Source organism: Suricata suricatta, chromosome 1 (genome assembly GCF_006229205.1).
Source record: "Suricata suricatta isolate VVHF042 chromosome 1, meerkat_22Aug2017_6uvM2_HiC, whole genome shotgun sequence".
In the NCBI taxonomy this organism is placed as follows: domain Eukaryota; kingdom Metazoa; phylum Chordata; class Mammalia; order Carnivora; family Herpestidae; genus Suricata; species Suricata suricatta.
Genome location: NC_043700.1, coordinates 161,250,420 through 161,278,278, shown reverse-complemented (window position 1 = coordinate 161,278,278; position 27,859 = coordinate 161,250,420). Strand labels below are relative to the sequence as shown.

Sequence of the window (27,859 nt, the reverse complement as noted above, 5' to 3'; positions counted from 1 at the left end):
ATAATGGAAATAATTATTGCCCAAATGTCCCCCATTCTCCCAAATGGCTTACTTGTCTCAGTAAGTAAGGAACAGGAGGGGATTCCTTCAACTCAGAACTGCCTAGGGCCGCCTCAGTGGCTCAGTCAGTCAAGTGTCCCGCTTCAGCTCAGGTCATGATTTCACGGTTCGTGGGTTCGAGCCCCGCATCCGGCTCTGTGCTGACAGCTAGCTCAGAGCCTGGACCCTGCTTCAGATTCTGTATCTCCCTCTCTCTCTGACCCTCCCCTGTTTGCACTCTCTCTGTCTCTCAAAAAAAACCACAAAACTGCCTAAAGCCCAATTCCTATGTGGCAAGTAGTCACGATCTGACTCACTCACCAGGCCACTCACTGAAGTTCTAATCTTTTGGTTCCGAGCTCCTCAGTGGCAACATTCACTTAACAAACATTTGAGTACCTACTATGTATGAGGCAATAATTTGGTGATAGTGCTATTTGATCTCCCATTCCAACATAGTTGAACTATCAGAGTACTATAAAAGACACAAGTCATTATCAGGTTCATCTTTGAGCCACTGTTACATGAGTCGACTTGTGTCCCCTCCCCAAAAAGAAAAATTGAAAGCCTAACCCCGTCCTTCAGAATGTGACCTGATTTGGAAATAGGGTCATTACAGATGCAATTAGTTAAGATGAGCTCATACTGGTGGTAGGTGAGCCCCTAAACCATTATGGCTGATGTCCTCATAAGAAGACAGGCACGTAGAAACACAGAGTCGGGGGGAGAATGCCACATGCAGATGGAGGCGGAGATGGAAGCGAGGCATCTAGAAGCCAAAACGCCCAAGAATTGCTGTCTGTCAGCAGAAGTTAGGAGAGGGACATAGAAGAGATTCTCCCTCAGGGTTCTCAGGAGGAAGTAACGCTGCTGATAGCTTGAGTGTGGATTTCCAGCTTCCAGAACCTCGAGGGAATAAATTTCTGTTGGGTTTCTACCAGTTTGTAATATTATTACTTCAGCTGTGGGAAACCAATACACCCATTCACTCCATTTACATATGGATAAATATTGTACCACAAAAATGTTTGTTACCATAAACTAGTATTTCTTTTTTTTTTAAGTTTTATTTATTTATTTTGAGAGATCCCCCACCCCTTGCTCTGCAGAGTGCGGGAGGGGCAGAGAGAGAGGGAGAGCGAGAATCCCAGGCAGACTCCATGCTGTCAGCACAGAGCCCAACTCAGGCCTTGATCTCAGACACCGTGAGATCATGACCTGAGCCAAAATCTGGAGTGGGACACTTAACTGACTGAGCTACCCAAGGGCCCCTCCATAACTAATATTTCTAAACTTCAGAGATTGCCGAAGTTGTCAAAGACCAAGTCTGAAAAGTTCTTGTGAAATGTCATTGTCCTTTCCTGTAGTGATACATGGACAACACACACACACACACACACACACACACACACACACACACACCTCCCTAGATTCAGAGTTAATTTTATTTCAGTAAACAAAATGATGTGTTGTTGATAAAAGGGGAATGAATTCTGAGTAGGCAGAAACAACTGATGTCCACTATGTGGACCAGTCAAATGTCCTCTAAATGTAGTATGAAATAATTACACTTGTTAAACATGTAGAAAACAGCCTCTGTACCCTCAAGCTACTAAATGTCTCACTAGTTGGTTACAGTTATCTACAGATCTGTCCAATTCTCTTGACCGGAGAAAACATAGAAATTAGGAGAAATTAATTCAAAGAGAAAAAAGAAAGAAAACAATTAAAATGGGTAAATTCTTTTAACCAGGCTCCAGATATCAAAGCAGGAACTCTCCAATGAGCACGGATACTTCACTCCCCGGTCCTCACAGCAACTTCAGTAAGGAGGGGAAAACTCCAAAAAGTCTGCCCCAAACACTTGCTTGGATCAGGCTGGTCCTTCTTCCCCATTTTCCCTTTTGACATGCACTCTTCAGCCTCTTTACAGAAGGAAGGCACATCTCTGCAAACGCATTCTAACCCTGGCGCATTGCCTTAAGTGCAAAACCAAGCAAAAATACAATTCAACATACCGATGCTGATGGTGCTGCGTTAGCTAAAGACGATGGAGACTGGATAGTCTTACAAGTCCACTGGTTCCAATTCTTTGCAATGAACGAAATTGGAGGAGGAAGGAATGACCAAATCTAATCTTTGTATGATTTTTGGCATATAACTTACATGGAGTGCAAAAAAATGTAGCGACATTGCTACAGTGAAATTCTTTCAGTTCCCATCGATTTTTTTTTTCACGAGAACAAAGTTTCTCAGGGCTACATCGATAACACTGAAAAATAGGGATGGAATTGATGTTAAGCTGTCTCAATAGTAGGATAAGAGTGTTTCCTATTAATATTACTACTATTATAAACCTTCTAACAGTAGTGGTGCCTTTATTCATCCACAAATGCATAAACTCATTTTATAAATGCAGCCTATTCAAAAGTATTTTGTTTTCATGTTAATAATTATCCATAAAATTTGTAACACATTTGTTGTTTTGATTAATAATATGCCAATAATAATAGTAATTCAAACTAGAAGATACTTTCAAATATTTGAAGACTTAGGTCACAAGAAATAAGAATAACATTGAATTTGTATATTGCAGAGAATTATGCTAGAATGATAAATAGAAAAGTTTTGGGCATAAAAATATATTACATAAGGATGGAATTTTCTCAGAGAAATGGACATGAAATAGGCGATAAAGAGCAAAAAGGAACAATGTAAAATGTTAAGTAATTGTTTTTAATGTTTTTAATTTATTTTTGAGAGACAGAGAGCATGAGCAGGAGAGGGTCAGAGAGAGGGAAACACAGAATCCGAAGACAGGTTCCAGGCTCTGAGCTAGCTGTCAGCACAGAGCCTGATGCGAGATCATGACCTGAGCCAAAGCTGACGCTCAACCGACTGAGCCACCCAGGCGCCCCCATAATAGACTTTTAAATACAGAGAACAAATTGAGGGTTTGTTAAATACATATGATATGTTGAAAACATAAGAAACTCTTAAATACGGAGAACAAACTGAGGTTTGCTAGAGGGGTTCTGTGGGTGGGGGATGGCCTAAATGGGCACGAGGCATTAAGGAAGACACTTGTTGGGATGAGCACTGGGTGTTGTTCATAGGGGATGAGTCACTGCAATCTACTCCTAAACTCATTAATGCACTATGTGCTAACTAATGTGGATGCAAAATAAATAAATAAATAAAACTTAAAAATAAAAAATACATTTTAAAAAATAAATAATACTATTTGGGCTACGGGGAGCATAAACTCAAACAAAAGGGCAAATTTTGATCCATTATGTCTTCCTATTCTCAAAGAAAAAATAGATAAATAAATAAAAGAGCGCACTTATTGTGATGAGCATTGAGAAATGTCTAGAAATGTTAAATCATTGTATTGCATACCTAAAACTAATATAGCACTGCATATTAATTACGCTTCAATTTTTAAAAAACTAAAAAAATTAAAAAACACTTTTCCAAAATTAAAAAAATATCAAGAACTGTAGAGTCATCTTTGACTCCTTTTTTTCTTTCACACCCAACCTTCCACTTGACATTAAATCCTAAAATCTCTACATTCAAAATATATCCAGGTTCCAACAACTTGTCACCACGGCACTCAGTGCTAATAGCTGGGTTTGAGTCAGTAACATTTCTCATCTGGATTATTGCATCAGCCTTTTAATTCATCTTCCTGCTTCTGCCCTTATCTGCCTCCTACAGTCTATTCTTAACATAGCAGCAAGAGTGAGTGCATTTAAAATGTCAGGTCATGTCATTCTACTTATAACTCTCCATGCTTTCTATCTCAAGTAGAGGAAAAAAACAGAAGCTCCTGTATATTCTGTGAAGCCATTCACGACCTTGTCTCTCCTCTTACCTGTGTATCTTCTCTCCTCTTACTCTCCTCCCACTAACTCCACTCGGCCAAGCTACTTCCTCAGTTATATTCACGCCACAGGGCCTTTGCACTTGCTGTTTCCTTGGCCTAGAATACTCTTCCTGAGGGGGTCTTATGACTGCTCCCTTACCTTTCTTGGGTCCTGGCTCAAATATCCGTGTATCTGTCAGAGTTCAGTCAGGGGAACAGAGCCTCTGTGAGTGTTGTAGGACAAGGGGTTTATTACAGGAATTAGATCATACGTAGCTGTGGGACCAGCTGGGAACATGAAAGTCTGAAATGGTGACAGTCACTATCCAATTCTCCTGAAGTACTGATGCAAGACAGAGCGTTCCAGGAAATCTGAGAAGCCAAGAACATTCAGCCACTAAAGTAGACCACGAAGGAGGAGTTTATGGGGAGATCTAAGGGAATCTGTTTCTTCTGTATGGTTACAGTCTCCGTGAGTGTGCAGCCAAACTCTGTGAGCTTGCTGCCTTTCTGAACATATTTAATTTTATTTTTAAAAAATGTTTATTTTTTAGAGAGAGAAAGAGAGAGAGAAAGAAAGAACAAGCCTGGGGAGGGGCAGAGAGACACACACACACATGCAGAATGTGAATCAGGCTCCAGGCTCTGAGCTGTCAATAAAGAGCCTGATGAGGGGCTCGATCGAACCCACAAACCACAAGATCATGACCTGAGCGGAAGTCAGACACTCAACCGACTGAGCCACCCCAGAATCCCTCAACATATTTAATTTTCAAATAAAGACAAAAGCAAAAACATACTTCTACTTAACATGATGCAACTATTTCTCAAGGACCTTAAAGAACAAAATTCCACTTTATCCATATTAGTTATTTACATACATCTTTTTTCTAGCTGAATGAACATCTTTGATGTTCTGTAACATAAATCCTAAAATTGAAAGTTGACTATTAACACATAATGTTAGATAGTAGGGAAATGGGGCAGAGAAAAAGAAAATATATACACAAATATATTTCTATAGAAGTAAGAAAAAAATTTATAACTACTATAGTCCTTGTGTCTGCAACTTATCATTTGATCATCATTTATATTTATAACTTCCTTCTATTCTCACAAGCTGTCAGCATGGATTAAAGGAGAGAGAGAAGGCACTAGAGCAAGGCTAGAAGCCATGGGGATCTGAGCCACCTGCTCACACAACTTACTTACGCCTTCAGGATCTACCAGAAGTCTTATCGAGACATACCACTTCCATTTAATAATGGAGTGCCTACTAGGGATTTACCCAAGGGATTCAGAAGTGCTGATGCATAGGAGCACACGTACCCCAATGTTCATAGAAGCAATGTCAACAATAACCAAAACATGGAAAGAGCCTAAATGTCCATCACCTGATGAGTGGATCAAGAAGATGTGGTGTATATATACACAATGGAGTAGTACATGACAATGAGAAAGAATGAAATATGGCCATTTGTAGGAAAGTGGATGGACCTCGAGGGTGTCATGCTAAGCGAAATAAGTCAGGCAGAGAAGGACAGAAACCATATATTTGCACTCATAGGTCTAACAGGAGAACAGGAGAAACCTAATGGAGGGCCAGGGGGAGGGGAAGAGGGAAAGAGAGTTGGGGAGAGAGAGGGATGTACAACTTGAGAGACTATTGAATACTGAAAACGAACTGAGGGTTGAAGGGGAAGGGAGGGGAGGGAAGAGGTGGTGGTAATGGAGGAGGGCACTTGTGGGGAAGAGCATGGGGTGTTGTATGGAAACCAATTTGACAATAAACTATTAAAAAAAAATAGTGGAGTGTCACCGTGCACACCCAGCTCTATGCGTTGATGGGTCAGTCAATACTCAGAGCATTATGACTCTTTAGTTTGAATAGTTTCATTTTTGCTAGGACCCACTAGCAGGCTAGAAGCTCTTTCTCAAAAAAGAGGATAGCTTTGCCTAAAATCCTAACTCTCTGAACTGGGGAGACAGCCAAAGGCTCTATACAGCAACCGTATCAGTCACAACACTTAGGTCACCATGGGATCTTCTAGGCCAGACAGACCAGATGGCCACATGGCTTTCATGGCAGTCTGGACCCGCTGGAGAGTCATCTCTTTCTCTGTATTCCACTTGAAATGGGGAATCCTTTGGGTCGTTGGGTAAATGAATCAAAGCAGCAGCCCTAAATATGTAGCTTGCCTCTCAAGCACCCTAACAACACAAAGTGTTCTAGTTTTTCTCAGTGATAAGGGGACCATATGTGGCAACTTGTCCTTACCCTTGGAAAGGATGTCTTGACATAGCCAGGCCTTTGGACACCTAGAAATTTCACTGAGGTGGTGGGTTCCCAAATTCGTGTGTTTTATATCTCACCATCTGGCCCCATTTGTCTATCCAAGATGTCTAGGATGGTTCCTATTTCTCTACTTGCCTACAGGTTCAGTTCATGTGAAATCATACTCATACCCTTTCCATGCAGATGGGTAAAGTCCAAACCTCCTGCACCCTCCTCTACCAAACCCTGATTTCCAGGAACACTCTCTGAAGATGCAATGAATGAATGCCTTCCCAGCTCTCCAGATAGTGAACGTACTCTCAATATTGGATGACTACTTCCTGTCTTCTCTTAGCAAATTTCTGTCTTTCTTCAAGATAGAAATAGAATATCTCCTCTGTGAAGCCCATCCCTCATTCCCCTCTATCATGCTCCTAAAACCTTCTTTTATTACTTGATTATGCATTTGTCGTGTTGTATGGACTTACCTGCTTCCAGGTGAAGGTTCAGTAGCAGTCTGCCTTCCTTCTCTTCTATCTTCTGATCTTGGAGTGCTTCAGTGCATTAGTTGGAGCTCAATACATGTGCATGGAATTAATTAAGCTTCCTTCCTTGTTGATTGCCTGCAAAGTGGCAGTGATCAGTACAGGGTTGAGCTATCATAACTCATCCTTATCTTGAATAATTAATATGCTAAATTTTCTTCTCCTGCACTTTCTTTTAGTTGCATTTATTACATGTTTTACAATAAAAGATGATACATGGGAATGAGATCCCCACATCCCCATTCCCACAAAAATTTGGAAATAAAAACGTACCTGATAATTAAACAAGAGAAAAGAATTCACATCCATGGATGCAATTCATTTTATGTTGGAAGAAGGCTAAGGTAGTGTCTGTAAGTGTGTGATGGATGAACGGGTTTGTCCAAAACTCCAGGTTAGGCCGCCGGGAGGTCAGATGAAGGAGACAAGATTGGAATGTGGTTATGAACCATATGATCCTAAGGTACTGGCTCTGAGAAACCATGGCGGGCATTGACAAGGAAGCCCCAAGAGCCGGAGGCTGGCAGGACCCTTTCCAGCCCCGCACGGGAGGACAGCCTGACTCTAAAAGGGAGTCCTCCAGAGCTACCCAATCATTCGGGTGCAGCAGGCTGTTGGAACCTCAGATCATTGTGCTCTTGGTGTCATATCATTGTCATCCGTGTCATCCACTGGATCTAGCAAATGACCTTCTGGTTGCAGTTTGGCTTCTGTCACATCGCACAGGATGTGACAGCTGCAGGTCTTACTTTAAAATAATAAGTAAGTTCTGAGGGTGGCGAATATGAACTATTCTGACCAAATCAATCAGCTCCGGGACTGAAAGCTGAGACTCTGACCTAGTTTTGGCAGCCAGGCTGCCTTAACACTGGTACCGTACCTCCTTCTTTTTTTTAATGTTTATTTTTTGAGAGAAAGAGACAGAGTGTGAACAGGGAAGGGCAGAGAGAGAGAGAGAGAGAGAGAGGGAGGCACAGAATCCTAAGCAGGCCCTAGGCTCTGAGCTGTCAGCACAGAGCCCGACATGCGGCTTGAACCCACAAACTGAGAGAACATGACCTGATTGAGCCACCCAGGTGCCCCAGCCACCTTACCTTCCCCTGTACCTTCCCCCAAACCACCTCAGGTATGACCGCCTCCCAAGCTTTGTATCTGCTTCTCTGCGGGCCCCCTTTGGATGCACACAGTACCTTATTATGTTACTTTCCTTTAATAATATACATCTTGTCTCTCCTTTAGATCAGTGTTCTTCAAACATTTTGGCTAACATGGACCATAAACAATGTACTCCTCTCATACATTTTTTAATTAACAAAACATGTCTTATCATGAGCTTAAATCAGTGCAAAAAATATAATTTCTGGTGCGTTAGACATATCAACAAAGTTTTACTCCTTTATTTAAAAAGCAAATTTTTTTACTGTTTATTTATTTTGAGAGAGAGAGCACAAACCAGGGAGGAAGAGAGAGCGATGGAGACACAGAATCAGAAGCAGGCTCCAGGCTCTGAGGTGTCTGCACAGAGCCTGATTCATAGCTCAAACCCACGATCTGTGAGATCCTGATATGAGACAAAGTCAGACACTCAACCAACTGAGCCACCAGGCACCCCAAGTTTTACTCTTTTTAATGTATCCAATGGAATTAAATGTCATAACAATCTGATACTCATTATTATGTATTTTAAAAATACTTAGCATTGGGGCGCCTGGGTGGCTCAGTCAGTTAAGCATGCAGCTTTGGCTCAAGTCATGATCTCACAGTTCGTGGGTTCGAGCCCCACATCAGGCTCTGTGCTGACAGCTAGCTCAGAGTCTGGAGCCTGTCTTCGGATTCTGTGTTTCCCTCTCTCTTTGACCCTCCCCTGCTCATGCTGTCTCTCTCTCTCAAAAATAAATAAAACATTTAAAAAAATTAAAAAAATGTCTATTATGTTTTTCACATGATGTATCATATGTATTTAACAAACCCTCAGTTTGTTCTCTGTATTTAAGAGTCTTTTATGTTTTGTCCCCCTCCTTGTTTTTATATTATTTTTTGCTTCCCTTCCCTTAGGTTCATCTGTTTGGTAACTTAAATTTCACATATGAGTGAAATCATATGTTATTTGTCTTTCTCTGACTGACTAATTTCACTTAGCATAATACCCTGCAGTTCCAGACTGAGAGATCATGACCTGAGACAAAGACAAAGTCAGACACTTAACTGACTCTGCCGCCTAGGTGCCCCTACCTCCAGTTCCATTCACATAGTTGGAAATGGTGTGTGTGTGTGTGTGTGTGTGTGTGTGTGTGCACGCACGTGTGCATGCATGCCATATCTTTGTCCTTCCATATGTCAATGGACATTTGGGCTCTTTCCATACTTTGACTATTGTCAATAGTGCTGCTATAAACATTGGGGTGCATGTGCCCCTTTGTAACAGCACACCTGTATCCCTTGGATAAATACCTAGTAGTGCACTTGCTGGGTCAGAGGATAGTTCTATTTTTAACTTTTTAAGGAACTGCCATACTGTTTTCCAGAGTGGCTGCACCAGTGTGCATTCCCACCAGCAGTGCAAAAGAGATCCTCTTTCTCCGCATCCTCACCAACATCTGTTTTTGCCTGAGTGTTAATTTTAGCCATCTGACAGGTGTTAGGTGGTATCTCATTGTGATTTTAATGTGAATTTCTCTGATGGTGAGTGATGTTGAGCACTTTTTCAGGTGTCTGTTAGCCATCTGGATGTCTTCTTTGGAAATGTGTCTATTCATGTCTTTTGCCCATTTCTTAACTGAATTATTTGGTTTTGGGCTGTTGAGTTTGATAAATTCTTTATAAATTTTGGATACTACCCCTTTATTTTATATGTCATTTGCAAATATCTTCTCCAATTCCATTGGTTGTCTTTTGGTTTTGCTGATTGTTTTAAGGTTCTAAATTTGAGAGATGAAGAACAGGATTGCCATTTAATGAAGCTGAAGGCTAAGGGTGAATGAATTTTGAGTAATATCAGAAGTTCAGATATAGTCACTTAACTTCCTGATGTTTATAATACATACAGTGGAATATGTCAACTGAGCAACTGTATAAATGGGCCTGGCATTCAGAGGAGAGATCTGAGATGGAGACACAAATTTTGGGATCATTTGTTTACAAATGGGTAATATCATTAAGAGAATGAGTGTAGTTAGAAAAGAAAAGAGTTCAGGACTGAGCTCTGGGGCAGTTGGAAATGTTGGAGAGATGAGCAGTGGCCAGAGGACTGAGGAAAATAAGGCGATGACCCACGTGTCCCAATTCTGTGTTGCCCCACCTTTCTTGCAGCAGAAAATATGTTTTACTGATGGAAACTTACTGCCATCTAGTATGTTATCAGTCATTTACCTGGTACTCAGTAAGCAATGAGGACCCTGCTAGATGACCTCATGGAAAGATAGCTCCCAGAACGGGAGAAAGTAATGGTAAATCATATATCTGATAACAGACTTATTTAGACTATACAAAGAACTCTTACAACTCAATAATAGACAAATAACTCAATTTTTTAAATGGGCAAAGGATCCAAATAGATATAGCTTCTCAGAAAATTTACAAATGGCCAAATCACACTTGAAAGATGATTAATATCATTGGCCATCAGGGAAATGTAAATCAAAACCACAATTAGATACCCACTAGGATGGTTAGAATCAAAAATAAGTGTTGGCAAGGATGTGGAGAAATTGGACCCCTCATACACGGCTGGTAGGAATATAGAATAATGCAGGCACTTTGGAAAACAATCTGGCAGTCCATCAAAAAGTTAAACATATAATTACCTTTTAAGCCAGCAATTCTACTCCTTCATATATGGCCAGGGGTTGCAATTTAAATAATCAACAAGGTCAGGTTGACAATAAAGAGGCAGCCTGATTTGCAGAGGTGTATTGAGATAGTAGAACACAATGTCCCTAGGGGCAAAATAGATGGGTAATTGATAAGGTATCAAGGACAGAAAACAAGGAGGCAAAGAGAGGGTACCCCAATGAGAAGTTATAATTCTTTTCCTGGTTCAGAACAAGATTCAGTTTTCAGATCAAGACTCAAGGACTGAGTCTATAGGAATAGGGTCATGTAACACCTTGGTCATGCCTGGTAGTAATACCATGGGCTGCTCTCAGGAGAGGCCCGATGGATGCTGGAGGATGACTACAGACCATAAGCAGTAGCTTCGCCACGTCTACCTGTCAGGTGTGGTATCTTTGCTAGAGCAGATTAATATGGCCTCAGTTACATGGTATGCAGTCATTGATGGTCACTTTTCTCTTCCAGTTCAAAAAGAAGGGCAGAAACAGTTTGTAGTCCCAAGGAATTGACAACAATATACATTTATGGTCTTGCCCCAGGGCTACGCTTCCTTTCTCACATTCCATCACAATGGAGTGTCAAGAGATGTGCACTTTCTAGACACCCTACAGCACATCACATTGACCCCTTACAGTGACAGTATTGTGTGGATCAGGCCAGATGACCATGAGGTAGCTAGCACTTTGAAGGCTTTCCTTAGTGAACCCTTGATAAGGCACCATTCCCAAGGAGACTAACCAGTCATGCAGTAGCATGTTGACTATACTGAACCTCTTCCATCCAGAGATGGAAGTTTATCTTGATAGAAATAGACATGTATCACTAGGATGGGTTGCCTTTTCTGTCTACAGGGCTTTATCCGGCATTACTATCTGAGGATTTCCAGATGGTTTGATTCCTCCTGGAAGGGGAGCACAAGTAAAGCTAGGAGATGCACTGTCCAGCAAAGAAGATGTGGAATGTGCTCAAGATGGAGGGATCCGCGGACGGATCTCCAACCACACCTGCTAGCCGTCAGCGATGGAACAAACAGGCCACCAGGACAGCACAGCCAACAACTGACTGACTCTGGGATACAGGGGCTGCAGCCTTGTCATAACAGGAGGACAATTCTGCAGAATGGTTCCTGCTTCAGAGTTTTTTCCCTGTGGATCAGGCCAAGGTCAGACTTTACCTGAGACCATACCCCTGCTTGGCTCTTTTCCCTCCTTTAGAAGGTCTTTCCTGGGTAATTTTACCATCAACAAATCATGGTGCACTGAATTCCTCTCCCTGGCTCTGCTTATTTAAAACCTGCCCAAGACACCCAGCCATAAGGAAATGCCCGTGAGAGAGGAGGCAGCATCCAGAAAAGTGAAACCCTGCTAGTTACATGTCCTCAGAGAGGACAAATCCCCGGTTGAGACAAAGGATCTGCGATCGCACATTCTTTCTAACTAGACAGCTCCTAAGGGCTGGGAGCCAGTCTGTTTCTCAGATCAGGGTTTTCACACGCTGGGAACATGCAACCACATTCCAGGAGTTATTATAAATTGTAGGATAAGCCCACATCCTCCTGGAGTGACAAGTGTGCTAGAAAACATGGGGGAAATATTTTATATTAGAAGAGATGCACATCTATTATGAAGTAAAGTAAAAAATGGGCAAAACATTTTTTAAGATGAAACACATGATTTCAAAAGGTACATCTCTCCTGAGGCAGGAAACTGAGGGCCCCCAGAGTTCAAGGTTCTTCTGATGGAAGGGGTACTTTAGTAAAGTTTGATGAGCATTGGCAGATAGTTAGTGATGGCTACTTTGAGCAAGAGAGGAAAATAGGCTTTGTCCTGTAAACCAAGGCATGAAAAGGGGAGAATGTAAACATCCATGAAACCAATTTATGTTTTTAGTCTTTTCCCTTGTAATAGCCCTCATGTCTGAGGGCTCTCTGTTTGCTAAGCACTAGATACATGAACTCAGCCCCCGAGTACCCTGTGAGCAGACTCATTTTACACATGGGAAAAGTTCAGAGAGATGAAGTAACTTTGCCGAGGTAATTGGAAAATATGTCGATATCCTCACGCCGGCTCATTCTATATCTTCTCCACTTATTGTGCTCATAGAATGTAGGACATATAAAAATAGAGAGATCCAGGAACGGTATCTCTAGAATAAAATGCCACTGAGGTCAAAAGAGTTGAAATCTGGCCTGAATTAGAACATTTCATTTCCCACCTTTTACCCTAATGTTCATTTTACACTTTTGTTCTCTTGATTTCATGTGTTTCAATTGGATATTTTAAACTGAAAACATTGACTTCTTCCCTTGACCATGTTATATTTATTTCTCACTCATCACCCTTATAAATTGTGCCCTGTGTATAATCTCTTAGGGCTGGCATGCTACATAAAAGCATGAATACAAGGTAAGTTTGAAAATATCAGAGGTCAGAATGATCAGGTTTGACAAGCATAGAAGTCATGAAGAGCTTCTTTGTAAAGGTTACATTTTGTTTATTTCTTTTATTAAAAATTCACCAGTTTCCATGCTTACAGTTGGTCTGTCTCTTAAAAAAAAAAGATTTACATGCTATGTTAGGGTCTCATACATACAAACTCAAATCTACAATCTGGAATTTTTTTAGGAGAAAGGACGGAGGTTAACTTATCTCTCCCTTATCAGCAGCATCATTTAAAGAATTGTTTAGTCCTATCTCCCTACTCTGCTGAGTTACTGGGCATAAGTCCAAGAAGAGGAGGCATGTATTGCCAGGCTCTAAATATGATTCCTATTCCTTTTCAGCTTGCTATCTTATAAGTTGGTCTCAGGGATCAATGAATGTTCATATCAACATATTATCCCCAGAGCATTCCAGCTTGCATTTGTGATATGAAAGCTGCTGTCACAGTTCCTTGAACTTCCTGAAAAACTTTGCTCCAGTGGCTACCGAGCATTATTTTTCATAGGGTAGCTAACCAAGATCTTCAAAATTTAGTTGAAACTTATGGTTTCTGATATTTAAGCGCACACTCATAGAATACCATAGTTGTACACAATTAAAATCATTTTCTAAATAGGTGATTTAAAACACTATACAGGTCTTTTCTTCACCTTTCTGACAAGCACTGAATAATTTTAATATTTTTTCAGAGTATCATCTTACTGCTTATTATATAAACTGTTTTGTATCTTTATAAACCTGTTTTTCAATTTGTAAACAACTCCTAAGGCATGAATTAAGCTTTGCAGATACTGAAAAAGGTGTTCATGGTAAAATTTGCATATCTCTTAGATATAAAGGCATTACATAAGCCTAACAAATGTATTAATCAAAAACCAAGCCATAGCAATGTGGCGGGTATGGAAATCGCAAACCAAGTATTTTGCTCCAATGTCATGTGTAACTCTGGTAGTCTAGAGTATAAGGCAGTGGTAACAAAAGTGACAATGAGGATAAATTGCAACTGAATCTTTAAAAGAGAAAACTGAAGGGGAAAAGAAGGAAGGAAGGAGGGAGGGAAGAAATTAAGAAAGGAAGGAAAAAAGGAAGGAAAGAAACATGGAAGGAAAGAAAAAAGGAAGGATGGACAGAAGGAAGGAAGGGAGAAAAGAGGAAGCAGAGACAGGAAGAAGGGAAGGAACCTAACTGTTCACAGTTCAGGTATTTTTCTAAAGAGGACAAAACCCCCATGGAAATCACAAGGCAGTTTGAAGGAAAGACACAATACAGGTAGATATCTCTATTGTGACAAGTGGAAAGAAATTGTGTTGAAGGAAGCTTTGTCAGAACATACCACATTGGACCTTCTGTCCAAGGCCACCATCAAGGTCCAGTTCATAGCTGGGACTTCTGAAAATGCAGATTTAGTAAAATCTAAACATCATCATAAAGCCCTTCCCAAGAGCGATGTACATAACAAGAGTGGCATTGTAGGTTTCTGTCCTACTTCAGCCACTTCCTGGTATGACAGTTAATTGAACCATTTGAGGTTTTACTTTCAACACATTGAGGTGACAGAAATGGATTGGAAGTCCAGGGCCACCTCTTATTACATAACTTCTATGAATCTATTTTTTCCACCATAGATATGAATAAGACATAAAAAGGTTGTTTGGGAGAAGCCAAAGACTACATAATATATGATTCCATCTACATAAAACTCTAGAAAACACCAGCTAATCTACGGTAAGTAGATTCATGGTTGCTAGGGGAGTTAAGCAGCAGGGAGAGGCAGCCGGAAAAATTATAAGGGGTGTAAGGAAATCTTAGGTGGGGGAATGTGCCCATAATCTCCATCTGGTGATGATTTCACAGATATATAAATATGTCAAAACTTATAAATTAAACATTAGATATCTTAAACATTTATTGCATGTTAATTATACCTTTATAAAGCTGTGTTTTTAAAAGAGTCAGAGGATTAAATGAGATAGTATATTGCAAAACAATTCGCAAAGTATGTGGTACAACTGGGCCCCCAGAAATGAGCTCCCTTTCCTATTTATGTCACAGAACTATTTAAAATGGAACTGTACAGGGGCACCTGGTTAGCTCAATTGGTTGAGCATCCGACTCTTGATTTCAGCTCAGGTCATGATCTTATGATCAGTTCGGAAGATCAAGCCCCACATCAGGCTCCATGCTGACTGCAGAGCCTGCTTAAGATTCTCTCTCTCTGGGTGCCTGGGTGGCTCAGTCAGTTATGTGTCCAACTTCATCTCATGAATGTCATGATCTCATGGTTAGTGGGTTCAAGCCCTGCTCGCATGCTCTCTCTCTCTCAAATAAACATTAAAATTTTTTAAAAAGATTCTCTCTCTCTACCCCTCCCCCCTGCTTGCATGCTCTCTCTCTAAAATACAAAAATAATTACAAAAAAATAAAAAATAAAATGGTACTGTACTCCACAGACATCTGTCAATATTATAAACACTGAAATCTTTCCAGCAGTTTTATAGCTGAATAAATATTTTCAAAGAAAAATATGGGACAATATAAAAATATCTTTGTGGATTTTTTAGGATATTAGTTCTGTGACTTTCTTTCAAATCTTTATTAGAAGCATATTTCACATTGTTGGAAGCATATTGAACGTAGGACTTGAATGCCACCTTTCCACTCCATATTTTAATATAAAATGTCTGCATGCTATTTTTAATGACTGCCCTATAATTTTCTCATTGGTAAGAGTTCAGGATATGTTTTCAAGACAGAGCTGCCAGGATTTGGTGACAAACTTTGGGGTTGAAAGAGAGGACCCAGGCTGAGGTTTTTGGCCCAAGCAATGAAAAGTTCAATGAGGTGGACTTTAGACGGGGAAGAGTATGGAAAGGGCAGGCTTGGTGAGAGGATCAGGAAGTCAGTCTGGGACAAGTTCGGTGCTAAACATCAAAATGGACATGTGGAGTAGGCACTGGACGGAGATCAGGGGGAGGTCTGCCTGGAGATGTAAGTCGGGGAGTCTCTAGCATAGAGATGGGATTTACGGCCCTGGGCTGCCTGAGGTCTTCAAAGGCCTGAGTACAGAGAACAGAAGATACTCAAGCACAGAGTCGTGGGGACCATCTAATGTCTAGAGATGACATGGGTGACCGAAAAAGAATGTTAGAGAGGAAGGGGAAAATCCCAGAAGAGGGTCTCTCCTGTGCCAAGAGACAGAAGTGTCATCGGGACAGAATGCTGCGAGTCATCCTAGTAAGAGGAGGACCAAAAAGTCCTCTTGAAATAAAACGTGGCTACATCACGGACACCTTTGCTGGAGTGCTGTGAGCAAAACTATTATTGGAGTGGATTCAAAAGGTTATAGTAAATAGAAATTTCTCCAAAAAATATATATAAATGGCTAACAAGCAGATGAAAAGAAGCTCAATATCATTAGTCAGCAAGGAAAGGCACATCGAAATGACCATGAGATACCATCTCACACCTACAAGGATGGCTATAATCAAAGGAAAATAAAAAGTGTTGATGAGGATCTGGGAAAATGCTTTCACACAGAGGTACATTTGTAAAGGCCCTTATACTGCCTTTTCCACCAGCATCAGCCAACGTTTCCACCTTTCCCTTCTCAGGAATTGTGTCTGTAGGAACAGAACGGTCTGCTCCTTAGATGTCTGGTAAACATCTAAGGCTAAGTATTTCTTCATTGAAAGAGGTTTAATTGCCTTAAATTACTTTACTTTCATAAGGCAGGATTTAAATTTTTTCTCAGAGTTTTCAAATGGACTAAAATTGTTCGTAGTATTCTCTTACTGTCTCTTAAATCTATAATGTATAGAATTTTTCTCCCAACTTACTTTCTTAATATTGTGTAGTAGTCTCCTTTTTCCCATAAATCTTGCCAAGTCATGGCCTAGCTTATTAATCTTTTAAATTTTTTGTCTCCCTCCCTTATTAATCTTTTTTCTTTTTTTAATTTAAAACTTTTAAATTTTATTATATTTATTTCTTTTTGTAAGAGAGCATGAGTAGGGAAAGGGGCAGAGAGAGAGGGAGACACAGAATCCAAAGCAGGCTCCAAGCTCTGAGCTGTCAGCCCAGAGCCCAACTCGAGGCTCGAACCACAAATGTGAGATCATGACCTGAGCCAAAGTCCAATGCTCAACCGACTGAACCACCTAGGTGCCCCTATTAATCTTTTTTAAAAACCAACTTTTGTTTGTTGATTGTCTCTATTGTGTTTTACTATATCATTTATTTCAGTTCATTATTACCTACTTTTTTCTATTTGCCTTGAGTTTATTTTGTTTTCTTTTTCTACCTTAAGTTGGATCCTGAGCTCACTGATTTTCCATGTTTCTTCTTTTCTCATATAAGCATTCAATATTATGAATTTCCATCAAGTATTACATTAATTGCATCTCATAAATTCTGATATTTCAACTTTTATTATTGTTCAGTTATAAATATTTTCAAGTTTCAATGAGTTTTACTTTGAGCAAGATTTATCAAAACAGGTATGAATTTTAATATCTGAAGGTAATTTTATAGGTCTCATTTATCATTTTATTATTGGTATTTGAATTAATTGCACTGCAGTTAGGAAACATGGTCTGCATAATACTGATCTATGAAATTTGCTGAGTCATGCTTTATGACTAGGCATTTAATCAAACCTTGTAAATACTCGATAAATGTTTGAGAAGAATGCACATTTTAAAATGGTGGTGTACAGATTTTATATATGTCCATTAGACTGAGATTGTTAGTTGTGGTGTTCAAAAGAATTTGTTTAATTTTTTATATGTCAGGAGCTCAGCCAGCTGAAATGGGTGAGAGAGAGAGAGAGAGAGAGAGAGAGAGAGGGAGAAATGCTAGGTTTCAGAGTAGCCGATTAAAGCAATGTGCCAAAAATGAAAGAGCTAAGCCTTTATTCACTTAATGCTACAGTACAAGCAAGATGTTACACAGGAGAAAGTGCAGACTCTTCCTGTTCCATTTTCCCTGATGGAACAGCACCTTGGTCAAGGTCAAGTACATCAGTGCAGATGTGGAGGTCAGCTCGCTATTGAGAGAACCCTGGAACAAAAGAGTCTAATAGTGCCATGGAGTCTGGGTCAGGGTAAGGACATGGAGGAAGGAGTAAAAATTCTGAGTCAGCCTGGGTAGAAGTTCCTTTGAGGTTTCCCTCCTCTGCTCCCCATAAGGAGGCCTCAGAAGGGCCACCTGAAGACCTCTGACCTGGGTTCAGAAAAAAGGGACCCAGAAATAAAGACTCTGGGACTGGGAATGCATATACAGTATATGAAAGAGCATGACTGGCCAGAGGGACCTGAGTCTTTGCCGCTCTCCTCAAAGGCTGCGTGGGTGTGGGTGTGGGACGGACACCTTCCCCCAGAGGCCTGCCAGATGAAGCCTTTGTAATTGCCTATGGTCAGGCGTGAAAAACCACATAGGCGTTTTAACTAGGAGCCATACGCCTCACCATATTGTCAGCCTGACTTATAAATGATTGAGAAAGGTTGGTTCATGGTCAGAGGGGCTTTATCTATTTTCACTTGTAATCCTATCAATGTTTATTTTACACATTTGAGGACTTGGAAGCATACAATTTTAGACTTGTTATAATTTCCTAGTGAACTAATTAATCATAAGGATGACTATCTTGAATAATACATTTGCTTAACAACCTGTTATGCTGATATTAATATAGTTATACTAGGTTTTTTTGGTTAATATTTTTCCTGGAGAGACACAAAACCTGAGAGACTATTGAATACTGAAAACGAACCGAGGGTTGAAGGGGAAGGGGGAGGGGGAAAAGAGGTGGTGGTCATGGTGGGGGGCACCTGTGGGGAAGAGCACTGTATGGAAACCAATTTAATAATAAACTATTAAAAAAATATTTTTCCTGGAAAACTTTTCTCCCTTCCTTTTACTTTCAGTCTTGCTGTATCCTTATACTTTAGGCCTGTCTCTGAAAAATAGCACATATCTAGATTTAAAAAATCTAACTTGAGGGACTTCTGTGTGGCTTAGTTGGCTAAGCATCTGTCTTTGGCTCAGGTCATGATCTTATGGCTCATGAGAATCCGCATTGGGCTCTGTGCTGACTGGTCAGAGCCTGGAGCCTGTTTCCGATTCTGTCTCTCTCTGACCCTACCCTGCCCCTGCTCTGTCTCTGACTCTCAAAAATCATAAATGTTTAAAAAATTTTAATAAATCTAACTTGATATAACATCTAAGTTTAGTCCATTTATATTTAGTATGACTTTTTATATGGACTTTTTTCCTATATTATCTTGTTAATCCTATTTATCCTGTATTTTCTGTTTTTTTTCTCTTATTTTACCTTTTTGAGGATTTGATTATATGTATTTTTCCTTATTCTATTTCTACTTAATTATTTGGACTTATATATTTTTTCTTTTCTTTATTAATTTGCCTTGAGATGTTATCATGATTATTTCACTTAACAAAATCTAAAGTTAATTTCTTAACTTCTGCCAGGATAATAGAAGGACCTCTCAATACTCGTGTTCTCATTCCACTTCCCCATCATACATATTATTACGCAGAACAGAATGTCACTGCTAGTCTTTATATTTTTTATTGTATTTTAAAAAATATTTATTTTATTTTTAGGTTTTAAAAATTTATTTATTTTGGCGGGGGCAGCGAGAGAGGGAAAGGGAGAGAATCCCAAACGGGCTCCACACCGTCAGTGCGAAGCCTAATGTGGGGCTCAAACTCACAAGCCACAAGATCATGACCTGAGTTGAAATCAAGAGTCAGACACTTAATGGACTGAGCCACCCAGGTGCCCCGGATTTATTTTGTTTTTAGAGAGAGAGAACAGGAGCAGGGGAGAATGGCAGAGAGAGGGAGGGGGAAGGGAAAGAGAGACAGAGAGACAGGGAGAATCTTAAGCAGGTTCCACACTCAGGGTAGAGGCTGATCCCCATGACCCTGGGATCATGACCTGAGCTGAAATCAACAGTTAGACACTCAGCCAACTGAGACACCCACGTGCCCCACGGCTATACTTTTATTAATACTGCTATTAATACTATACGCTAGCTATGATTATTATATACACAAACACTATTTTTTGGATTTACATACATGCCTTCCCTGAATATTGTTTTAATCCTTTTTCTCAGATCATCTACTGAATCATTTTTTACTTTGTTTAATTATATAATTTAGAAGTTTCTTTTATATATTCCTGAGGTAGTTAATTCAGCTTGCACTCTGTCTCTGTCTGTTTCAAAAATAAACATTAAAAACATTTTTTTAAGAACCCTCTCTTTGTCCATGATGTTCTGCAGTTTCATTGCCTATACTTTTAAAAAATATTTTTTAAGGTTTATTTTTGAGAGAGACAGAGTGTGAGTGGGGGAGGGGCAGAGAGCTAGGGAAACACAGAATCCGAAGTAGGCTCCAGGCCCTGAGCTGTCAGAAGAGCCCAGCATGGTGCTCAAACTCACGAACCAGGAGTCAAAACCAAGAGTTGGGCGCTTAGCCACCCAGGATCCCCTCATTGCCTATATTTAAGCATGGATTTATTGCTCTTTTGCCTTTTAGAGATAAATGTGTTTCTTCAATTTGTCCTTTTTGAGATACAATGCGGATTTCTTTTTTTCCTTCTTGACATACAATGTGCTTCCTATTCTCCTTAAGTGATGAAGAGTCCTCCTCCTGAGACAGGCGTAAGGCTCAGTTCTGGTCAGTTTTCACAAGAGCAGTGTTCAGGGAGCAGGAGCTGCTAGGGACAGTGTCATAGCCGGAAAAAGAAACAAACAGGACATCTGCTTCTAGCATTACGGCTGGCCTGGTGCTCAGACTTCCACTGAAGGTCTACTGATACGCTACACAGGACACTTTCTGAAACACTGCTGGTCTCCCAAGAGGCAATGAAGATGTCCAAGGACAAGCCATCCTTTCTCCTCCTCCCCCATCATCTTCCCAAAAAGAAAAGAGATTTGAGCTGGGGTCCGAGAAAGCAGGATGGAGCTGGGGTTAGAAGAGTTGATAGCCAGTTGGGAAGGAGGATGAGGATAAATTCTCTTTAGGAACCCAGCAGAGTTTGCTACATAAATGGCCAAATCCTGGGAGGAAAAGGTGGGGAAATGAAACTGTAAATTTCTTATGGTGGTGGATTTATGGGTTGAAGGATTTGGATTTTTTTCCAGTTTGACTTATTCAGATGTTCTTTTAAAAAAAAATTGTTTCATATTCTTAGGCCATTGAAGCTAAATGTCCAGGTAAAACCAAGGCACTAGACATCTATATATTGATTTGTTCACTCTAAGGATTCTGAAAGAAAAAGTACTTGGTTAGGTTAAGACTCAGCAGTGTTCTCAAGAAAACACTTCTTCCCGGCATATTTATAGATTTAAATTTTTTCTGCTTATCATATTTCTCATAACCTAAACTCCTGGTAAAATGAAATACATACCAAAGGGCTCTAAAGGACACTTCAGAAGCTGATTTTAACTAATAAATCTTGCTTATTAGCCTCATGATATTAAAAAGACTTACTGACTAAAAAAAAGGGGGGGGCTTAATGGCTAAAATTAAGAAGTTAGAGATCAAGGGAGACTTAACCCAAGCTATTATATGATTTGGTCTATGTATCTTTTATTTTCCTGCTCAAGATCCTTAATATGCTGGACTGAGAGAAATCTTCGAGTTCATGCAAACTTCATTTCACTGTAGAGGAAACTGAGTGCATACTGCTAGCTATCTTGAACCCAAATCGAATGTGAAGAATTTGATACAAAACAGTATTTCCCTCTTTCTAAGATGCACATGTTTGTCATGTTTAAACATTTTTAAAAGGAGCAATGTTTACAATTGATAAATACATTTGGTACCCTGGGTACCCCGCCCATCCTCCCCAGAAAGCAGCTTTTTGAAGAAAGTTTACTTATTTTGAGAGAGAGGAGATAGAACAAGTTGAGGGGGCCGAGAGAGGGGGAGAATCAGAAGCAGGCTCTCTGCTGTCAGCACGCCAGATGTGGGGCTCGAACTCATGAGCTGTGAGATCATGACCTGAGCCCAAACCAAGAGTTGGATGCTTAACTGGCTGAGCCACCCAGGAGCCTCTGAAAAGCAGCTTTAAATTGATGATTTATCTTAAAAAGCTGGGAAACATGTTTTATACCTTATGTTTGTCATATGCTACCCACCCCCAACCCGGTAGCCTAGTATAGCGTCTGGCAGATAGTAGGTACTCAAAGAACAAATATATGAGTATATGTAAGGTATAAGTCAATGAGAACCTCTTTTCTCCTCTTTTATATTTGTCTTTCTTCAGATATACTTGTGAGTACCCAGTAAATGAATTGCTTTTAGGAAACAGGAGGGAAATTGATTTTGCCATGGGAACTAAGCAGGGAAGTTTATTTCCATTATATATCATCTTTCTTTGTGTTATTTTTAACTTTAAAATCTCTGGATGTTAGAACCTGACTTCTGGGGACATATTATTGACAGAGGAATTGTCTAGTAACTTGAAAATCATGTTGAGGAAATACTGTCAATTATTAATGTCATGTTAATTATAAATTCAAACTAGACTCTTAGACCTCCAAGTAAGCCAAGCTTATCAGAAGGTTGAGTGACCGGCTCTGGTCCTGGACATTGCAGAAATGATTTCCGTTCTTTCTTCTCAGTGGCTGAACTTCATACTTATTTCTAGTGGTAATGACCAAGGTCCATGGGGCTGGGCCATAGAGGGAAGCAGGTAGAAGAGTTGAACATGCACAGGTTTTGAAATCAAATGAAGTTGGGTTGAACTGCAGACTTGGACACTAAATAGCTATGTGAACTTTAACAAGTTAAACAGCTTCTCTGGAGCCTCAGTTTACTTGCCTGCAAAATCAGTATAGACATAGATATCCAAAAATTGGTATGAGGATAAGAAATGCAATGTCCTGTGTATAACAACAACAAAAAAAGCTATTATTCTTGCCACCCTCATCACCCTCCTTGGGTAACTTCTTTGGAAATACCCACTCCTCAAAATATTTGGGTAGCCTGTCTTCATAAATACACTGTACATTCTACCCCTTCAACCAGTAAAGCTCTTTTGTCATTAGAGCAGAGTTTTTCTATCACTGAGATTTGTGAATGACTCCTATAGTTTTTGCAATATCCTTATAAACCAGTGATACTATTTGCTCAGTACAGGTTAGATTTGCCCAAAGGTTTAATATGGGTAAAATCACAAATTTGACATTCTAATTATATACACATACAAGAACATATAGCTTTTCAGATGGATATTATAATAATAACTATTGCATTTTTGTGATTCACCTAAAATGCATGCAGGATGCCAGTACAGGAGTCCAAAACTATTCTATGTATTTTAACTGGAAAGGATTTAATGCAGGGAATTCGGTGCTTGCATAACCACTATACGTCCTGGTGGAATAAACTTGGGGCTGAGCCTTCAGGATTGACTCCCCCAATACTGCAGAACTGATCTGCCAAAGACATTCGAGTTTCTATTTTATTAAGTCATTCATCAGAATTATCAGAAGGTAGATTTAAAAGTTTCTTTTAATGTTTACTGTTTATTTTGGGGGGATGTAGGGGCAGAGAGAGAGGGAGACACAGAATCCAAAGCAGGCTCCAGGCTCTGAGCTGTCAGCACAGAACCCAACACGTGGCTCAAATACATGAACCATGAGATCATGACCTGAGCTAAAGTCAGATGCTTAACCAATTGAGCCACCCAGACGCCCCTCAGAAGACAGATTTTTAAAGGGTCCATCCCAAATCTTTGTTATTGCTAGAAAAATAACACTTATGATAAAAAAGAAATCCTGCTGCTGGTGAATCAGAAACACATGATTATTTATGAAGGACTACTTATTCATTCATTGATTTGTTTCTCCACCTATAACAGGTCTATTCTATGTTTATCTTGTGTGTTAACTGATTTTTAAAAATGTTTTTCTGTCATTGAAAAAAATGTGTTCCTGCCTTTGTGTATTCATTTTTTTTTAATGCTTATTTATTTTTGACAGAGAGAGAGAGAGAGACAGAGCAGGAGGAGGGGAGGGGCAGAGAGCAAGGGAGACAGGTGTGAAGCAGGCTCCAGGCTCTGAGCTGTCAGCACAGACGAGGGCCTCCAACCCATGGACTGCAAGATCATGACCTGAGCCGAAGTCAGACACCCAATCGACTGAGCCAGCCAGGCGCCCCATGTGTATTCATGTTTAAGTGAGTATAACCAACATGTTGACTTTTCATTTGATATTTTCCCGTATTATTACATACTTCTGTAACCATAGATTCTGGCAGATTAAAAAGAGAAAAACTGAATATAAACTGCACTAGCTAATTGGCAGGAGTAGCTTTATACATATCCCTACTAAGTTTTTAACAGCTTTATTGAGATACGTTCACCCATTTAGTCTTTTGGTATATTCATAGGGGTGTACAATCAATCATCACCAATATCCCTATTAAATTTCATCGTTTTATTTTGAACTCATTTTTCTAAATCTCATAATTCTGCCTTTTTGTTTATTCTTTTTTAAAATGTTTATTCATTTTTAAGAGAGAGATGAGAGAAAGACAGAACATAAGCAGGAGAAAGCAGAGAAAGAGGGAGACACAGAATCCAAAGCAGGCTCCAGGCTCTGAGCCGTCAGCACAGAGCCTGACACAGGGCGTGAACCCACCAAATGTGAGATCATGACCTGAGCCGAAATCAGAAACTCAACCACCTGAGCCACCCAGGCGCCCCAAGATTGTTTATTCTTGTGTGCATGCATGCGCTCTACATCTGCTTTAATAAAACTGCCCCCAAAGGGTTAAAGCCATCGCCAGGTGGCTGCCGGTTGAAATTCCTCATTTCAGCAGCACTTTTATTTTTTTTTAAGGTCGAATAACTAAGTAAGCTATAAAACCACCTCTACTCTGATATCAATTGATGCCAACCCAGGCAGCACGATGAATAATGGGCAATGTTTTGCCTGTTCTGCTAGCCAGTGACTGCAAAAGAAAAGAAGAGAAGTGCTGGCTGGCATAATTTGTTCTAAATGCAACCATTCTATTTTTTCAAAGACTCCTAGAATTTTGCTAATGACTGATATCAAATCTCCCAGGCGGCGGTTTCAGCAATATGCCCCTCCTCCGCGTTTTTTAAAGATCAGGATAAGATTTGGTTTTGTCCAGTCTCTGGCATCTCCTTGTAAGCAGAGAGTTGTGTTGTTCATTGCTCGGATGCTTCCTGGCACATAGGAGGCCCTTCATACATATTTATTGTATGAATGAATGAATGTCTTTCACAGAGATTTCCCTAGTGTTTTCATAACCACTGTTACTATTTATTTTGGTAATAACTGTCACCTGCCAACTTCTGCCTGCCAATCAGCCCTTATCTTGAATGTCACTTCCTTCAGGAAGCCTTCCTAAGCCTCTCCACTAGGCAATGAGTTCCTGAGCTTTACTCTCTTTCCCATGACCCTTACTACTGATAAAGCTCCATGAGGGAAGTTTCTGTGTTTATTTACTGTGTTCACCCTTACATCCCCAATTCTAAGCTCAGTGCCCATCACAGAGTAGGTACTTAATCAGTATGTGTTGAACAATTAAAGTAAATTGGGATGTCATTCATCTCTAAAAGCAAGAACTCACTCAACATAGCCCGGTGTTCTTGTGCCACCTATTCACCTGTCTTGACTCTCAAGTTGTCTTTTTTTTTTTTTTTATGTTTTACTTATTTTTTGAGGGATGAGGGGAAAGGACAGAAGATCCAAAGCAGGTTCTGTGCTGACAGCAGAGCCCAATGCAGGGCTCAAACTCACAAATCGTGAGATCATGCCTGACCTGAGCCAAAGTCAGATGCTCAACCAACTGTCACCCAGGCACCCTGCAAGTTTTCTTCTTTTTATTAAAAAAAAAACAGCTTTTTGAGGCATAGTTTGCATATCATAAAATTCACCTATTAGATTCTTCTTACTAATGTTTCCCTCTCATATTTTGTGTGAAGGTCATTTTTCGGGTGGTAAAAATGGGAGAAGATAAAAGTGGAATACAATGTTAAGTTGGATAGAGAATGGGCTCCTAGAGCCTGACGCCAGGATTTACTTCTGTTTTATTTCTCTTTGTGCTCAAAAGCTAATTAACTTCTCTAAGCCACAAATTCTAATCTGTAAAATTGTACTAGTAACAGATTTTTCCATTGGATACTCTAAGGATTGAGTAAGATGACATGCAAAAAGATCTGTCCACTGATCCACTGTAGAGATAATAACTTAAAAGAATGTAGATTCCCTCTCTTCTCTCTGTAACTGTTAACTTAGACTCCTAAATAGTAGGTCTATTCTTTCACCATAATCATTATTTTGTTATGAGCATATTGAAAACCAAAACAAACAACCTTCTCGTTACTGCAAGCCCCACTTCATTCTGAGGTTTAGCTTTTCCTGACACTATTCTTACAGATTTTTGTCCCTCTTTTTATTCATTCTCCCGCATACGCTTTTTCTCTCCATTTTTGAAGACGCTGGTAGGAAAAACAAGCCCTACCTGAGATCGTTAGAGAACAGCGGTTCCTTCGGTTGCATTCTTTCTCCTTCAGTGTGAATCTTCTCCTGTGAATTCAGAATTTTATTTTTTCAAAGCCTCCCATTCTTTTAAAAATACGTTTCCTTTTACACCCTCTTGTCTCGAAATCATACCTGTCTTTCCCCTGGATCCGTTTCCTAAAGTCTCGGACCGGCTGCCGTCTGCGCTATATTACGGTCACATCCCCCAGGTTTCTACAGCTTCTCCGGGACTGACCAATTCTTCCCCGGGAGTCACATTACATCAGCATTACTAATACAATATCGTGTCGATCCCAGCCTGTTCTTTTCTAGGCAATCAATGAAAAACGAAGCTCGATATTGGTTTGATTTAACATGGAGGACGGATTGTCTAAGGTCAAATGCAAACTGCTGCAAGATGTGGGAGACATATATTTATATTCATACTAAATATATACCTGTTGAATTGGGGCTTTTTTCTCAACGCTTCAGAAACCCTGAGCTGTCGGGTAATTGGGATGGTAAGAAAGGTAGGTTTCCAGAAACTTCGCAAAAAAATTTAGAGTCCATCTAAAGGACTGCTCCATACACTCAAGGAACACCCATCAACAAAAACCATCTCCACAACCACCAGATTATCTCACCAGCAAGTGAGACTGCAAGGTTTGGGGGCCCGGCCGTACCACTCCGCGCGGCGCATGGGGGGGTTTGTGCCCGTTTGGCAGCGACTGACCGTTTTCCCATCGCTTGGTTTTGCCCCTGCTCCCCCTGCGCAGCCACCTAAAGTGCATCAGGCCGGCGCTTTATAGCGGCGGCCTGGGCGGCTCCGCTTGCTGTTTTTCCTCTTCATCTGGATAGTGGTTCCTCCTGTGGTTCGCCAAGATGCAGCTCAAGCCGATGGAGATTAACCCCGAGGTGAGCGTCAGGTGCACCGTTGCCCGGGGAGCGCAGGGCTGAGGGTCCGCCCTCGCCAAGTAGCTGCATCGATGACTGGCTTTATTTTTGTATTTTTTCTTTGCATTTGCCTTTCAGATGCTGAACAAAGTGAGTGGCGTCTCGCGCCGCCTCCGTCCCCTTCCCCCGGGAGCGCCGAGGCGGAGGCGCACAACGTCTCCGACTGTCTCGCAGGGACCAGGCGGCTTCCTGCGCGCTCCACAGGCGGCCGGGCTGGGGCGCAGTCCGGGCGCCCTCCCTCCGGCCCTGCATCGGGGGCTGGGGGTGACTGTGCGGAACCGCTAGCGGTGGGAGGGAGGAGGGGGCTGCGCGCAGACGCGGGCGCGGGCCCGGCTCCCGAGGGCGTGGCGCGGGCCGCGCGGACTCCGGTG

The 27,859-nt window shown here is 40.7% G+C and overlaps 1 protein-coding gene and 1 long non-coding RNA gene across 3 annotated transcripts in view; one reads left to right on the top strand and one right to left on the bottom strand.

The window, feature by feature from the left end:
- Nucleotides 1–1,814: 1,814 nt before the first annotated feature.
- On the bottom strand, nt 1,815–27,768 carry LOC115298207. 2 transcript variants are annotated; one of them, XR_003911657.1, is made up of 4 exons: nt 27,268–27,768; nt 26,536–26,600; nt 6,674–6,808; nt 1,815–2,311 (listed from the first exon to the last, which is right to left on the bottom strand). It is a non-coding gene; the product is annotated as an uncharacterized LOC115298207 (long non-coding RNA). The 2 variants fall into 2 exon arrangements; XR_003911658.1 differs by lacking the exon at nt 27,268–27,768 and adding an exon at nt 26,688–26,856.
- The window catches only part of UCHL1 (ubiquitin C-terminal hydrolase L1), a 13,665-nt gene continuing 13,155 nt past the window's right edge, over nt 27,350–27,859 (top strand). The window contains exons 1-2 of the mRNA XM_029946651.1: nt 27,350–27,449; nt 27,567–27,578. Coding sequence (XP_029802511.1) covers nt 27,417–27,449; nt 27,567–27,578 — 45 coding nt within the window. The 5' untranslated portion in view covers nt 27,350–27,416. The remainder of the gene's footprint in view (nt 27,450–27,566; nt 27,579–27,859) is intronic.